Source organism: Nannospalax galili, unplaced genomic scaffold, assembly GCF_000622305.1.
Source record: "Nannospalax galili isolate Female #2095 unplaced genomic scaffold, S.galili_v1.0 scaffold341, whole genome shotgun sequence".
Taxonomy (NCBI): domain Eukaryota; kingdom Metazoa; phylum Chordata; class Mammalia; order Rodentia; family Spalacidae; genus Nannospalax; species Nannospalax galili.
Window position 1 is genome coordinate 1,953,554 of NW_008346082.1, and position 15,508 is coordinate 1,969,061.

General features: G+C 41.6%; 1 protein-coding gene and 1 non-coding gene across 14 annotated transcripts in view; both read left to right on the plus strand.

Moving 5' to 3' along the window:
- Ubap2 (ubiquitin associated protein 2) overlaps window positions 1-15,508 on the plus strand; it is a 91,240-nt gene that overhangs the window by 68,138 nt on the left and 7,594 nt on the right. For 12 of the 13 annotated variants that reach the window (XR_001872673.2, XM_008842465.3, XM_029567958.1 and 9 more), the window contains 7 exons: window positions 1,219-1,432; window positions 4,048-4,316; window positions 4,907-5,076; window positions 6,967-7,180; window positions 11,651-11,690; window positions 13,317-13,500; window positions 14,263-14,332. Coding sequence is in view for 12 of the 13 variants with exons in the window: in XM_008842465.3 (XP_008840687.1) it covers window positions 1,219-1,432; window positions 4,048-4,316; window positions 4,907-5,076; window positions 6,967-7,180; window positions 11,651-11,690; window positions 13,317-13,500; window positions 14,263-14,332 (1,161 nt within the window). In the remaining variant the exon portion in view is untranslated. Of the gene's footprint in view, window positions 1-1,218; window positions 1,433-4,047; window positions 4,317-4,892; window positions 5,077-6,966; window positions 7,181-11,650; window positions 11,691-13,316; window positions 13,501-14,262; window positions 14,333-15,508 lie in introns of those variants that run through there. The other variant, XM_029567960.1, reaches the window with a different exon arrangement.
- On the plus strand, window positions 8,946-9,110 carry LOC115071926. The gene has a single exon (XR_003850983.1). It is a non-coding gene; the product is annotated as a U1 spliceosomal RNA (small nuclear RNA).

A 15,508-nucleotide genomic window follows, 5' to 3' on the forward strand; every position in this document is an offset into this window, starting at 1 on the left:
TTAGATTAGAGCTACGACTCTAACCCTACTACTAGTTTTTATAACTACTGAGGAAATTAATAACAATTTAATGATGATGATAATGCCAGGATTTACAAATAATAATAGTAATAAAAATAGTGCCAAAATTTACACAAGTCAAAATGAGTCAGACTCTTATCACAGAGGGAAAAAATGTGACATTTGAGTGGCCCTGTTGAAGAAATGGGCTTGAGCAGTTGATTGCAGTCAAGAAGACACATGGTAGTCAAGAAGACACATGCATGAGTGACAAATGTGGAGCAGTGACAACTAACATTTGAACAGCTGGTCCGAGTGGATGAGGAGTTGTGATTGATGGGCCACAGCTGCCCACAACCTAATGTGTTTTGTTTGCTCACATGGAAAATTATGAATTTATTTATTTATTTATTTATTTAATTTATTTATTTATTTTTGGTCTTTTTGAGACCAGGTCTCCCTGTAGCCCCATAGCACTTTGTACTTGTAGAATACTGAGTTGACTGTGTTTTTGTTTTTGTTTTTGTTTATTTAATGAGTTATTTAATTTTATTTGTATAAGTATGTTTATTGGTACATATTCAGTGCCCACAAAGGTCAGAGGAGAGCCAGAGCCACCACCTGGGTGCTGGGAGTCGAACCAGGTCCTGTGGAAGAACAGGAAGTGTTCTTAAGCCCTGAGCCACCTTTCCAGCCCTTGTCTTGGGTTTTCTTTCTTTTCTTTTTTCTTTTTTTTCTTTTCTGTCCTTTTGATACAGGGTCTCCCTTTAGCCCCAACTGGCCTGAACCTGAAATGTAGGCCAAGTTGGCCTTGAACTCACAAAGATCCGCCTGACCCGAATAAAGTTTTGGTTTGTCTTTTTGAAGCAGGGTCTCCCTGTAGCCCCAGCTGTCTTGAAACTCACTGTGTACACCAGGCTTGTCTTGAACTCACAGAGATCCGCCTGCCTCTGCCTCCTGAGTGCTGGGAAAAGTTTGTTGTTTTTTTTTTTTAATTAAAAAAAATTTTTTTTTGGTTTAGGGCCAATGTTTTTAGGAAGACTTGTCGCTTTGTTTCACTTATTGTTAATTCAGAGTTATATTTTCATGCAGTATCTCCTGGAATTCAGATGTTCCAGGTTGTAGTTGTTTTAAGTACTTAGGATACTTGATGTGTTTGAAAGCCTGGAATAAAACCTCTGTATTGATAAGGATTTGTTCTTCTGTGTCTCTTCATAGTCATCTGTCCTTGGCTCAGGATTTGGAGAGCTTGCACCATCAAAAATGGTGAATATCAGCAGCTCCCAAATTTTGGAAAAGTTGAAAGCCCCAGGTTTGAGCCAGTTTACTACCACTTCAAGTTCCCAGCAGAACAGTACAAGTCCCCCAGCTACCACTGATTCTTGGGACCTCAAGCCCACAGCATCCCAGTCCTCAGTCCTCAATCATTTTGGTAAGTGTACTTTTCTGTGTTGCCTTACTTATATTAAATCATTAACAGTGTGTTTTCTTATGAGTAGTAGAGTGGACTTTGCCCAGAGTTTCTTTTAGAACACATGAAGTTTTGGAAAATAAAGTCAGTTATTTCTATGTTGTATAATACCTACATTTATTTAATGTTGTTATTGATGTTTTTAAGTTTTTATTTATTTTTACTTTATGTATATGAGTGTTGCCTGCATGTATGTAGTGCACCTGTGTCATGCAGTGCCTACAGAGGACAGAAAAGGGTGTCAGATCCCCTGGAGCTAGAATTAACAGATGGTTGTTAGCCACCATGTGGGTGCTGGGAATCGAACCTGAATCCTCTCCAAGAGCATCCAGTACTCTTAACCACTGGGTCATCTTAGCTAATTATACTTCAGAAAAAGGATGTGTACATCCATTATCACTTTGTTTTTCATATCTAGTGAGGAAAAGCTAATTCATTCATATAATACTGCTCATACATATACTGGATTGAATTCAATGTCATTAAAATGAGGGAAGTAATTCTTTACACATTAAAGTGGAGCAGTCTCTGAAAATTAAATGGCTTGTCCAAAATTAGGGTATAATAGATATTTTTGTCATATATTTTTATTTTTATATTTTGGATCTTTTTCAGACAGGGTCTACCTGTAGTCCTGGCTGACCTGGAACTTGCTATGTAGGCCAGGCTGGTCTTGAACTCACAGAGATTCACCTGGCTCTGCCTCCCAAGTTCTGGAATTAAAGGCATGCATCACCATGCCTGGCTTTTATATGTTCTATTTTTATTTATAGAAATATTTTGCTTACCTATGCATATACTGATATGTGCCCTCAATAGCTGGTAGAGGGGGTCAGAGCCACATTGTGGGTGCTGGGAATCAAACCCCAGTCCTTGAAGAGCAACAGGTGTTCTTCACACCTGACCGAGCTGCCTATCCAGCCCCTGAAATTATTATTGCTAATATTTTTTTTGTGTGTGGTCTTTTTGAGACAGGGTCTCCCTATAGCCCTACCTGTCCTGAACTCACTATGTAGATCAGGCTGGCTTTGAACTTAACAGAGATCTGCCTGCCTTTGCCTCTCAAGTGCTGGCATTAAAGGTGTGCCATGCCTGGTCCTGAAATATTTTTTAAAACGTTGTGTACCAGGGGCTGGAGAGATGGCTCAGTGGTTAAGAACACTTGTTGTTCTTGCAGAAAACCTGGGTTCCAATCCCAGCACCCACATGACAGCTAACAACTGTCGGTAACTCTAGTCCCACGGGATCCGACAGCCTCCTCTGACCTCCTTGGGCATTGCACAACACCGGTGCACTTACCTACAGGTCAGAAGAGGGCTTTGGATTCTCCTGGAACTGGAGTTAAGGATGGTTTGTAACCTCCATGTGGGTGCTGGAAATTGATCCCAGGTTCTCTGCAAGAGAAGTCAGTACTCTTAACTGCTGGGCTGGGGCTACAGGGAGACCCTGTCTCAAAAAGATAAAAAGAAAAAATTTATTTATTATTTTTATATGTATGAGTGTATTGCCTGCATATATGTAAGTACATTCATATTATGCAGTGCCTAAGGAGGTCAGAAGAGCATGTTGAATCCCCTGGAACTGGAGTTATGGAGGATTGTTAGCCACTATATGGGTGCTGGGTATTGAACCTGGGTCCTCTGCAGAAGCAGCCAGTGCTCTTAACTGCTGAGCCATCTCTCCAGCACCCTCCTTTTAAAAATACTTTATTTTTATATGTGTGAGTATATTGCCTGCATGTATATAATGCAGGCACCTGTGTTGTGCACTGCCTGGGGAGGTCAGAAGTGTGTGTGGATTTCCCTGGAATTGGAGTTATACACTATTGTTAGCTGCCATGTGGGTGCTGAGAATCAAACCCAGGTCGTCTGTAAGAGCAGTCAGTGCTCTTAATGGCTAAGCCATCTCTCCAGTCCCTTGTTTTGCTTATTGAGACAAGGTCTCTTTGTAGGCCCAGCTTGCCTAGAACTTACTATGTAGACTAGGCTGGCCTGGATCTCACAGAGATCTGCCTCTCCAGTGCTGGAACTAAAGGTATGTGCCACTATGTGCCAGTATGCTTGGCTCAAAAAGACCTGTGTTTGGATACTTGGCACCTACATAAAAACTGGGTCTTGTAGTACATACCTGCAGTTCCAGCACTGTGGAGGCAGAGACAGGTATATTCCCGGAGCTCATTAGGCTAGTTAACCTACCTGAATTGTGAATTCCAGATTCACTGAGTGACCTCGTCTCAAAAAAAAAAAAAAAATTTTGTGGAGAATGAGGACTTCTAGCATTGACCTCTGGCCTCTAAGCATATGTGCATACAGCATATACATTATGTACGAAATTTGTAAAACAATGAAAACATTCTCTGTTAAGTAATGGGCAGATGTGTATAGCATGTCCATAGAGGTCTTTAATTATATCCTGAATGTAAGCTATGTTATCTCTGAATGGGAAATAAGGAACTGTACATTTTATTCCCCCTCCCCGTCTGTTCTCTCCTCTTCTCCTCTCAAGTATATGATTCAGAGGAACTGGTGGAAATGATTTATTAACTGCTGCTTTTTTTTCCTTTACATATCTCATAGATTTCAAATCTCAGCCTGAGCCTTCTCCAGTTCTTAGCCAGTTGAGCCAGCGACAGCAGCACCAGACCCAGGCAGTCAGTGCTGCTCCTGGTTTGGAGCCCTTTCCTTCCCAGGCAAAACACCGAGAGTCAGCACCTGTAGATGGTCCCACTACTGTGAAGAAACTTCTGCAGCTTCCTAATATTGCTGTTGAAAATATTGTATCTGCTCACCAACCGCAGCCCAAACACATCAAACTCCCCAAGCGTCGGATACCTCAAGCCTCTAAGGTGGGTTTCCATTATGATGTCTCCATCCCAAAGGGCTTACTTAACATTTTGCTCAGGTACTGAAATACAAGGTATTAGGCATTGTGATGAGTGCTGTCAAATACTGCTTTATGAGCATTTAGCTGTATGTGTGACTGGGCTAATAGTACAGGGAATGAATTTGTGCTGAGAGCCAAAAACTCTTAGCTCAGTACAGGCTTAAGGATCTAGCTCAGAATGCTTTTGTTCTCGCTTAACTATATCTCATCTTTGGAAGTTGTGTGATTCCTGGACAGGTAATGTGGTTCATCACTGGTGTGTCTTTGAAAATAGCTGAAGGCTCACTTTGCCTCCCTCATTTACTCACTGCCCTGATACCCCCCCCCCTTGACTCTAAAGCTGCTGATGACATTAAATGGGCCATTAATTTGCCTTTCCTCAGCTTCCCTCACTGTTGAAAAGGTTCCATTCCACTAACTTCCCTTTGTGTTTCTCACTTGATTCTGCCTGTGTAGCCCAGGCAACCAGTTGCTTTTTGGGGATCTGTTGTAAACCTTTCAGCGATAGAGTACCTGACCTCTGTTCCTGACATGACAGCTTTGCTTTTCTAGATTCCTGCTTCGGCAGTGGAAATGCCTGGTTCAGCAGATGTCATAGGATTAAATGTTCAGTTTGGGGCTCTGGAATTTGGATCAGAACCATCTCTGTCTGAGTTTGGATCCACTTCAGCCAGTGAAAATAGTAACCAGATTCCTATCAGCTTGTATCCGAAGTCTTTAAGGTACAAAACTTCTTACCTCTATACTTTTGACTGAATTTGGTCTTGTCTTTGCAAAATGAAGCAGCTCCTAAAAAAAAAAAAAAATGGTAATGATTTTGTGCAGTTGCCAACAATTAATTTCAGAATTTTTTCCCTTCACTTTCAAGAAAAACCTTATGCTTATGGCATTTACTCAGCTTGTTTTTTTGTTTTCACTCACGCTTTTTTTGTTTTGTCATATTGAGACAGGGTCTCCCTGTAACCCCATCTGGCCTGAACTTACTCTGTAGACCAGGCTGGCCTTGAGCTCACAGAGATCTGCCTGCCTCTGCTGGAATTAAAAGTTGGCACCACTGTACCCAGACCGTTTTTTGCTTTTGCTTTTGCTTTGCTTGTTTACGCTCAGACCTCGTTTTGTGACCCTGACTGGCCTGAAGCTTGATCTGTAGGCCAAGCTGGCATTGAATGCACAGAAATTGGCCTGCCTCTGCCTTTGGAATGCTGAGATGCAAACCCTCCACCACCACACCTGGCCATACTCAAGTTTCTTGCTCTTTGAGATCCATTGACAATGTGTGTGTCAATATTGTTTGATCTAGACATGTCATATGACTAGAATCATGTAAAATGGGGCTTTTCTTATCTGTAATCTTAAGTTTTAAAGGGTCAGTCATGCTGTATGAATACTTTGAATTGCCACATTTCACTGTTCAAATGTACCACTTTGCTCATACTTACTTTAGTTGGTGATTGAGTCCCCCACACACCCCAACATACTTTTTTGGGTTTTTTTTTTGGTCGTAGTGAATCATGCTGCTGAGGGCCTGTGGCCATTCAACTATAGGTTTTATGTGCTTTCAGTTTTTGTGACAGTGTTCTTAGTAGCAGAATTATTGTGCCATCTGATAACTACATTTAGCCATTTGAAAAACTTAAACTTTTTCTATTGTTAGCAGTAGCATTTTGCCATCTTAGGAAGGATCTAGAAGTAATCTAGGAAGGTTCCCATTATCCCATTTCCCCATATCTTTCTAACACTTAATTTTCCTAAAGTGGAATATTTTATAAATAGAAAATCCCAGATATGATGTTTATCAGTTTTTCATGTGGAGTGGCAAGACCTGATACTTGTTTTGAGTTTCTCTTAAATGGTTCTAAAGCAATGGATTCCTTAAAGGATTTTTAAAAATTGTTAAAGACCACCCCATCCCTGACACTTAAGTTAGGTGGGTCTGGGGTGGGAGGTTATAAGGGGAAAACAGGGGAAGGATTGTTTTTATTTGTTTAAGACTGTCACCCTGGCTGGCCTGGAACTCAGAGAGGTCACCTGCCTCTGCCTCCCAAGTGATGGGATTAAAGGTGTGTGCTACCAAGCCTGGTTGAATTTTTTTTTTTTAAGATTTTTAAATTGTTTTTTCATGTGTAAGTATTTTCCCTGCATTTATGTATACCACATCTGTGCACTGCTCACCAAGGCCGGAAGAGTGTGTCAAATCCCCTGGAACTGGACTTACAAACAGTTGGTGACCTGCCATGTGTGTGTTGGGAATTAAACCTAACTTTAAATCTTTTTTTTTCCTAGACCTGAGCTAGGCCCCATTCCAACCTATAAATAACTTTATACTTACATATCTATTTACTTACTGTTTTCATTTATTTATTTATTTATTTATTTAATTTATTTAATTTATTTATTTATATGAGCCAGGGTCTCACTATGTAGCCCTGGTTGACTATGTAGACCAGAATGACCTCAAACTTACAGAAGTGTACCTGCCTCTGCCTCTTGAGTGCTGGGATTAAAGGTGTGTGCCACAATGCCCTGATCTATTTAGAATATGATAGTAAACTGATGAAGTAATCTGTTCAGGCTGACAAGAGTATATGTCTAATACCTTTTATTCTTTCCAGTGAGCCTTTGAATACCTCTTTACCAATGACCAGTGCTGTACAGAACTCCACCTACACAACTTCAGTAGTTACCTCCTCCAGTCTAACTAGCTCGTCCTTGAGCTCTAATAGTCCAGTAACAACGTCTTCCTCTTACGACCAGAGTTCTTTGCATACCAGGGTCGCATACCAAAGCTCTGTGAGTTCACCAGATTCAGCTCCAGGCACTGTCCCTGTAAGTAATGCTTCTAGCATTCTTTTCTTAGGATATCTAACTTGGAAGTTAGTATGTGGTTTGACAAATTACTCTTTAAAAATTGTGTGTGTGTGTGTGTGTGTGTGTGTGTGTGTGTGTGTGTGTGTGTAGTTGGTGAGGGTGCTTCCTTGCAAATGCTTTTACCTGCTGAACCAGGCCAAATTATGCTTTTGGATTAGATTTTATTTAGAAAATTGGCTAACTCTTTGACTAGAGTCTTTCTTTATAGCCTGTACTCTTTAAGGTTTTTATACATAATTATTTCTATCTCATGCCCACTAATCCCCTTCCTCTTAACTAGTTCCCCTTCTGCTTTGTTTTGTTTTTGGTAATGCAGTGAGTTTCATTAGTTATTTGCAGACACATGAGTTGTTCAGAGAACATGGGCTCCTTACCAGTTGCTGCACCAGTGACAAAAAGACTTTCCCTTTCTCATTGGCGATTAACTACAAATATATCTTCAGCTAAGGCTGGGCCTCATGAACTTCTCTTTCTTCTGTGATGGAGTGTTGATGGGCTCAGTCTGCGTAGTCCCAATACTGTGTAGGTAATCACCGTTGCTGTGGGTTGAAGAGTACAGGCAGTCATGCCGTTTCCAGAAGTCAGCATTCCACAGCACTTCCCCACTCTTGCTACCCATACATGCTCTTCATCTATTCTACTGCAGTGTTTTCTGAGTCTTGGAGGGGGTGATGTACAATACCCTATTTATGACTGGGCATTCTTAGTGCTTTGACCAGTTAGGAGTCTTTGTGGTCACCTTTCAGTAGATTAATAGTCTCTAATCTCCAATCAAATGATAGAAGCTAAGAGCTTGGGGAAAAAAATTTTCAAAACACAAGGTTGGTGGTGCACGTCTTTAGTCTCAGCCCTTGGAAGGCCGAGGCAAGTGGGTCTCCGTGACATCAAGGCCAGCCTGGCCTACAGAGCCAGTTCCAGGCTAGCTGGGACCATAAGGAAACCTGTCTCTAATTTAAAAAAAAAAAAAAAAAAAAAAACTAAACTAAACAAAAGCAAGGTACATTTACTTGCTACCTTAAATAAACATATCTCGCTATCAAAGATAAACTGTCTTAAAGTGAAAGGGTAGAAAAGGGTATTCTAAGCAAATGGAACTAGGAAGCAAGCAGATGTTTCTATTCTGATAGCTGACAAAATAGATTTCAAACCATTTTCAGTCAGAAGATTGATAGCAAGACCTTCTACAGAAAAATGCACAGACTTAAGGTGATATACTGTTAGATGATGAACAAAGAAATCAATAAGAAAATAGATTATTTTGAATTCTTCATCTAGAATTTCTTCTGAGTTACTCTCACTGGAACTGATTCCTCTGGGATTGGAAGATATGAGAGGAGACAGGTTGTCTTGGATTTTCACGTGACTTAGTTTTTGCTCTTTGATACAGATTAGATTGTACTAGCATTGTGATTTGGTGTTTCCTATTATTTGTTTTGGTTTTTTGGTTGGTCGGTTGGCTTTTTCTTTTTTTAATTTGAGACAGAGTCTCCATGTAGCCCCAGCCAGCCTCGAAGTCTTTAAGTAGACCAGGCTGAACTCAGTTTCACAGAGATCCACCTGCCTATGCTTCCCAAGTGCTGGGATTAAAGGTGTTCGCCAGTATGATGAGCTGCTGTTAAGATCTTTTATTAGTCCCTTTCGTAATTTGGGGTTTCCTTTTTTTTTTTTCTTGAGTACTAGGGCCTAGTCCTTGGTTTTGTTTTGCTTTTTGTTTATTTGTTTAATACTTACCTGGTAGGGGAGACACCATGATCAGGAAGGTGGTTTTCCCAGGGTGAGGCACATCCATTTCACTTTGGGATGTGCTGACCCCTGCGATGTCCCCAAATGTGGGAGACTTGACTGCATAATTTGTGGTAGTGGGGGACTGCATTCGCGCTTTCCCTTGGTTTTCTATGTTTAAAGATGTGCTCTGGGGGCTGGAGAGATGGCTCAGCAGTAAAGAACACTGGTTGTTCTTTCAGAAGACCCAGGTTCCAATCCCAGCATCCACATGGCAGCTAACAACTGTCTGTAACCCCAGTTCCAGGGGATCCAACAGCCTCTTCTGTTCTCTGTGGGCATTGCATGACACGGGTGCACTTACCTACATGCAAGCAATACATGCATACATATAAATCAATCAATCAATCAATCAATCAATCAATCAATCATTTTTGGTTTATGTGTATGAGTGTATTGCCTGTGTATAGGTAGGTGCACCTATGTCATGCTATGCTCAGAAAATGTCATGCCATGGTTAGAAAAGGGAGTCGTATCCCCTAGAACTGGAGAGGGAAGTTGGTTAACCACCATGTGGATGCTGGGACTCAAACCAGGATCCTCTGCAAGAGCAGCCAGTGCCCTTAACCACAGAGCCATCTCTCCAGTCCCTGTTTTGTTTTGGGGTTTGTTGTTGTTGTTGTTGTTATTGTTGTTTGGTCTTTTTGAGATAGGGTCTGTAGTCCCAGCTGTACTGGAACTTACTATATAGACCAAACTGGCCTTGAACTTACAAGATCTGCCTGCCTCTGCCTCCTGAGTGCTGGGATTAAAATTAAAATTTTAATTTTTGTAGTTCTGAAGATTAAGCCCAAGGCCTTCTGCTTACCATTGAGCTGACCTTATTGTTTGCATTTGAATTGTACCTGCACATACATTCTCACACACATATATACAATAATAATAATAAGAGTAAGAATGAATAAAAAATTTTTGTTGTGGGGAGTGAACCTACTTTTAATGGGCAGGAAAAGACTAGACCATTAATTATACATTTGATGAGACGATATAGTTGTATTTCTCTTTCTTGAGGGGAGAGCCTTTTATTTTAACTCAGAGAAGCTCCCCCTCCCTACCCCGTTCCAATTTATTGTCTTTTTGTTTTTGTTGTTTACTGTATTGTTATTTTCTCAAAAATAACAATTGTATTGTTGCTGTATTGTATTGTTGTATTTGTTATTTTTGAGAAAAGGTCTTAAGTAACTGAGGATGACCTTGAACTTGATATTCCTACATCTTTCAGAGATTACAGGCTACCAACCTTGACTTCCTACTATCTGTATTTCTTATAAATAATTTCAGGTCCTTATTGAAGGAAAATTGTAAATAGCACAGTAGTCATAAGCCCAAGTTATGCTAGACTTGGGTTAACACACAGGCAATGATTAGAATACTAGGTTTTGTTTTGTTTTGTTTTTTTGTGTTGTTTTGTTTTGTGACAGAGTCCTCCTTATAGTCCCAGCTGGCCTAGAAGTCAGTATGTAGATCAGGCTGGCTTCCATCTCACAGAGATCTCCCTACCTCTGTCTCCCAAGTGCTGGTGTGCATTACCATGCCCAGATAGTTTTAGCATTTGTTAGAAAAGATGCTTCAGCTTCTGTCTGTGCTTTCTTAGGAGGTTGTCTGAGCCTTATGGGCTCTTTGGGCTCTACTGCTGTACTTCCCCCCTCAGCCTGTGGGGGCAGCTGTCATTTTGTAAAGATTCCTTTTTCTTGTCAATTCCATCATTTTGATGATTCCAGTATGGAAGTTAGCCTTTTTCGTAATTTGGAAACATTTTCTTTGTTGCATATCAGAATTTGCATGAGAACAGGAGTGTCTCATGATTTAAGTATAAAGGGCCTTGATGTTGTCCCATAGTTGAACAACTTCATAATTGTGTTAAGAGTGCTTTCAGGGGGCTGGAGTCAGTGGTTAAGAGCACTGACTGCTCTTGCAGAGGATCCGGGTTCGATTCCCAGCACCCACATGGCAGCTACGAATTGTCTTTAACTCCAGTTCCAAGGGAATCCCAAGCCCTCTTCTGACCTCTGTGGCATTGCACAGCATGGTTGCACTCACATACATGAAGGCAATACACTCATACATATAAAATTAAAATAATAAATAAAATATTTTTTAAATAGTATTAAAAAAAAAAAAGAGAGAGTGCTTTCCTTTTCCTGTGGCCTTGTTACTTCCCCACAACTGAATCTGTTTTTTTTTCCCCCTTAAACTTTTTTTTTAACTTCATTTTTGTTTTATGTATATGAGAGTATTGCCTGCATGTATGGAGGTGCACTCATGCCGTGCAGTGTCCACGGAGGACAGAAAAGAGTGTCAGATCCCCTGTGGAACTGGAGTTATGGACAGTTGTTAACCGTCTTTTGTGTAGGAATTCGAACCTGGGTCTTCTGCAAGAGCAGCCAGTGCTTTTAGCTGCTGAGCCATCTCTCCAGCCCCCTGAGTCTGGTTTTCAATGTGTCCACGTCTTGGGATTTATTACTTTGCTTGTATTGCATTTATTTATTTATGTATGTATTTATTCATTTTCTTTTGCCTCTTACATTCGAAAACAGAATAAAAGAGATTATAACATATTTTTATGGTTATTGTGATCCAGTAGAAAGTCATCCAGGTAATCGTGGGTTTGAACATGTCCTTGTAACTCTCTTTCTGTTCCTGTAGAATGGACATGGTGGTGGTCGAAGTCAACACACATTAGACAGTAAGTATATGTTCTCAGTGTGACTGGTGGAAAGCAAACAGAGTGCGGCTAAGATAGGGGGAATCCTCAAAAAAAACCCTTGAGTACATTTTTCCTGAAATTTTTATTTTTTGAGACAGGGTTTTTTTATTCATTATTTATCCTACATTGACCTCAGACTCGTCAGTTAATACAGTACAAAGTATCTGGGATCTGAAGATCAATTTGTATTTCCCATATTCACTCCTCTAGCCATTCCCAATCTCCTTCCTTGTTGCCCGTTTTTTTCAGGGAACATTTCTCTGTGAGCCTGTTACAAGTTGTTCCGTGGCTCATGGAGGAGGTACCTTTTGGGGTGAGATGCATCAGTGGTGTCTTCTTCCAATTTCTCTTAGGAACCAGTTTCATCTTCAGAATAGGATGATGGTAAGATGGCAGACTCTGGAGTGTAGGGCCGTGTTAATTCTTCTGAGGTTGGAGGTGGAGCTCAGCTGGTAGAATGTTTATGTAGCAGGTGTGAAACTATGGATTTCATTCCCCAGGACCACATAAAATCTCAGCATGGTGGCAGAAGCCTGTAATCCTAGCTCTCAAGAGACAGGAGGATCAGAAATTGAAGGTCATCGTAGGGCAGTTGTGGACTACCTGAGACCATGTCTCAAAACGATAAACAGTAAAAATGGGCATGATTGTACACAGTGTAATTGGAGAGGTGGAGACAGAAGGATCAGGAGTTTGAAGTCATCCTTGGCTACTTGGAAAGTTTAAGCTACCCTGTCTTTTTTTTTTTTTTTTTGGTCTTTTTGAGACAGGGTCTCCCTGTGGCCCCAGCTGTCCTGGAACTCATTACATAGACCAGGCTGGCCTTGAACTCATAGAGATCCACCTGCCTCTGCCTCCCAAGTGCTGGGACTACAGGCGTGCGCCACCACGCCCAGCCCCTTTCTATTTCCTCTGTTCCTTTCCTGTTACAGTGCTTATTCAAAGGGCATTCTACAAGAGGGGAGCAGTGACCTCTTCCTACCTGGAAAAGATGATGATGTCATATTCCAATCTGACTTAATGTGTGAATGACAATAAACCTGAGTCTTTTCTTCAGAACAGATTGATTGGGTCTGTGTCTTTTGACACCTAAAAAATATACCTGTGCTCTGTAATTTATCTTTTAAAATACATACCAAGGAAGTTCTGTGTGTTTGGAAATGGGTCTTAGGCAGTGGTGTCAATTCTGCAGGTTTTAGGAATATAGACCTCTCCATACCTGTCTGAAGCTGACCATGCACTCTGGCAGCCTTTGCTGGTGCCACATGGATAAAAGTGCTCTGGCAAGGTCTTGCTCATCTGCCCTTTATTTTCTCTTGCTGTCCCTTTAGAGGGACATTTGCCTCTCTGTATACACATCAATCCCAGCATGTTTCTGTAAATGGGAGAAATATATTCACATCAAGACAGTTTATGATTTTAAAGGTATTATTTTCTGGTTTTTGTCCAACCCTTCACATACAATTATGTAGCCCTTTCAAGAGAAATAGAGCCATCTGGTGACATGCTAGGACATTTTCCTAGGGGTGGTAACTTGGTGTGCATCATCTCTGAATGTGCAAGATGCTGCATGCTTCTGGAGCTCAACACATCTATTTCTTGCAGCTGCTTCATCTGTTCCAGCTCCAAAGACAGCAGACCCTCCTTCTGCCCTCCCATCAGTGGGCTCCTTGACCAGCACCACCTGCTGCACAGTGCTTCTGCCCTCTGTATCCCAGCACACTGCCACTTTGCCCTCCTTGTCCCAGCCTGGTGATCTGACCAGTAGCTCCCTTTCTCAGCTTAGCAGGTATGTGGGAGATTGCCCAAAGTAAAGTAAATTGGATAAAGACCTGTGGAGTGTCTTTTAGGGTCGTGCCCCTGAACAGAACCCACTTACTGCCTCTAACATGGAGTCATAGGTTTTTGCTTTAATGCTCTAACTTGAGTTTTGACCTGGTGACATCTCAGAATTGCTAGATATGAAAGGCTTTACTTCTAATGCCCTTGCTGGCATAGCCCCGTAAAAAGTGTCCATACCTTGCCTGTCCTCAGATCCTGGCCAGTGTCACTTTCTGACCAGATTTCTAGCCTATGCTTGTCCAAAGATCAAGTTACTGGAATGGGGGGTAGGCTTGCTTGTTACCTACATCTTCTGGCTAGAGTTCTCTTAATAATTCAACTCAGAGCAAAAGTGACTTGAACTCTATGTCTAATGGGAATTCAATCCTGATTCTTAGTATGAGGTATACATAGAACCTTTCTTGATTCATAGTGTTCTGAACTCTCCAGGTGAGCAATCTGGTTTTGTTCTTTATATAACTAAAAGTGTTATAGTTTGCTGAATTTGGAGTCTTCCCAGGCCAGGATACTTCAGATCTCCTGGCAAATGAGCTTGAAGGTCATTGCTGACCACCAGGAGAACCCTGCCACTGGGTTCTGAGTGCATGAAATCTGACACCCAGACTTTCTCAGGGATAAGGAAAGCTTGATTGTAGCCAGTCATCCAGGTAGGCCTTGATTCTCTGGAAAAATATTAGTTGGACATGTGGTGTTCTGTTTTGTCTTCTAGTTCTCTCTCCAGCCACCAGAACAGCCTCTCCTCTGCACATGCAGCACGCTCCTCGAGCACGCCACACACCGTAAGTGCCTGCCCCTTCTGCCTAGCACATTGGACCTTTCCATGGGCAGTTGGGAAGCCTGTTAATTTTAAATCTCTGAGATGGGCTGGAGTCTCTTGGTTTATTGCCTCAGCCCCAAGGACTTGGTGTGTGCTCTTCCTTACAGGAGACATGTCTAGTTAGCAGGGACAGTTTTGTTTGCTGGGCCTTTCATGTTGAGCCATTTGATGCCCTCCTGCAGAAAAATGGGTTCATTGCTCATTCCCATATGGGCTCTAATAAAACACCTTGAATCAAGAATATTGTTCTTCTGTAAAACTCTACTACTTGGTGTAGGGAAAGCTCTAGGAGGGAAGGAAGCTCTGAGGTGAGGAACCATCGTCTGCTACAGGCACTTGTATATGCACCTCTCTGAGTGAGGTTCATTGTCCCAACTCTTGGCCCAAACAATATAATTGTATTCCACTGTGTTGGGGTATAGGGATGTGGCTATTAATCCTGTCCTATTTGATTTAGTCCCATGCCCTTGAACTCTGGTCAGAGGTAAATATTTCAAAGAAGGAAGTTTCAGAGGGTAGGACAAAAATCAGCAGAACTATGTCATCAAGGAAGTCAGGCCAGGCCAGTTTCAAAGTTGGAGGTGTCAGCTAGGGAGTGCCCTTGAGTGCCAGAGAATAACTCTCGATTGTGGTTATTGAAGTGGGAACTTGATGAGTTGTGAAATTGAGCATGATTTTAAGGGCTGTCAGTCAGACTGGATAGTGAATTGAAGGTTCTAGTGGAAGGAATGGTTCTAAAATGGAAGGAAGAAAGCTATAGAATATGCTTAACTAAGAACTGGCAGGGACTGGAGCATACTTTAGGGTTGATAGGTGGTACTTGGACAGAACAGTCTGCCCAGCTGCTGTGACAGAAGCTCCAAGCCAGGTTGGAGTAACAGGTCCACAAGCAAGGGGGACTTGGATGGAAATAAATGGAGGAGGAAGAAAAGGGGTGACATTTGGGTCCTGTGAGGAAGGAATCACCTGTACTTCAGGATGAGGTGGTGGCAAAGGGACAGTTATGTTCTTTCAACAGGATCTACCCAATATTGTGGCTTTAAAATTCTGGTTTTCTGGGGCTAGAAAGATGGCTCAACGGTTAAGAGCACTGACTGTTCTTGCAGAAGACCTGGATTCAAATCCCAGCACCCACATG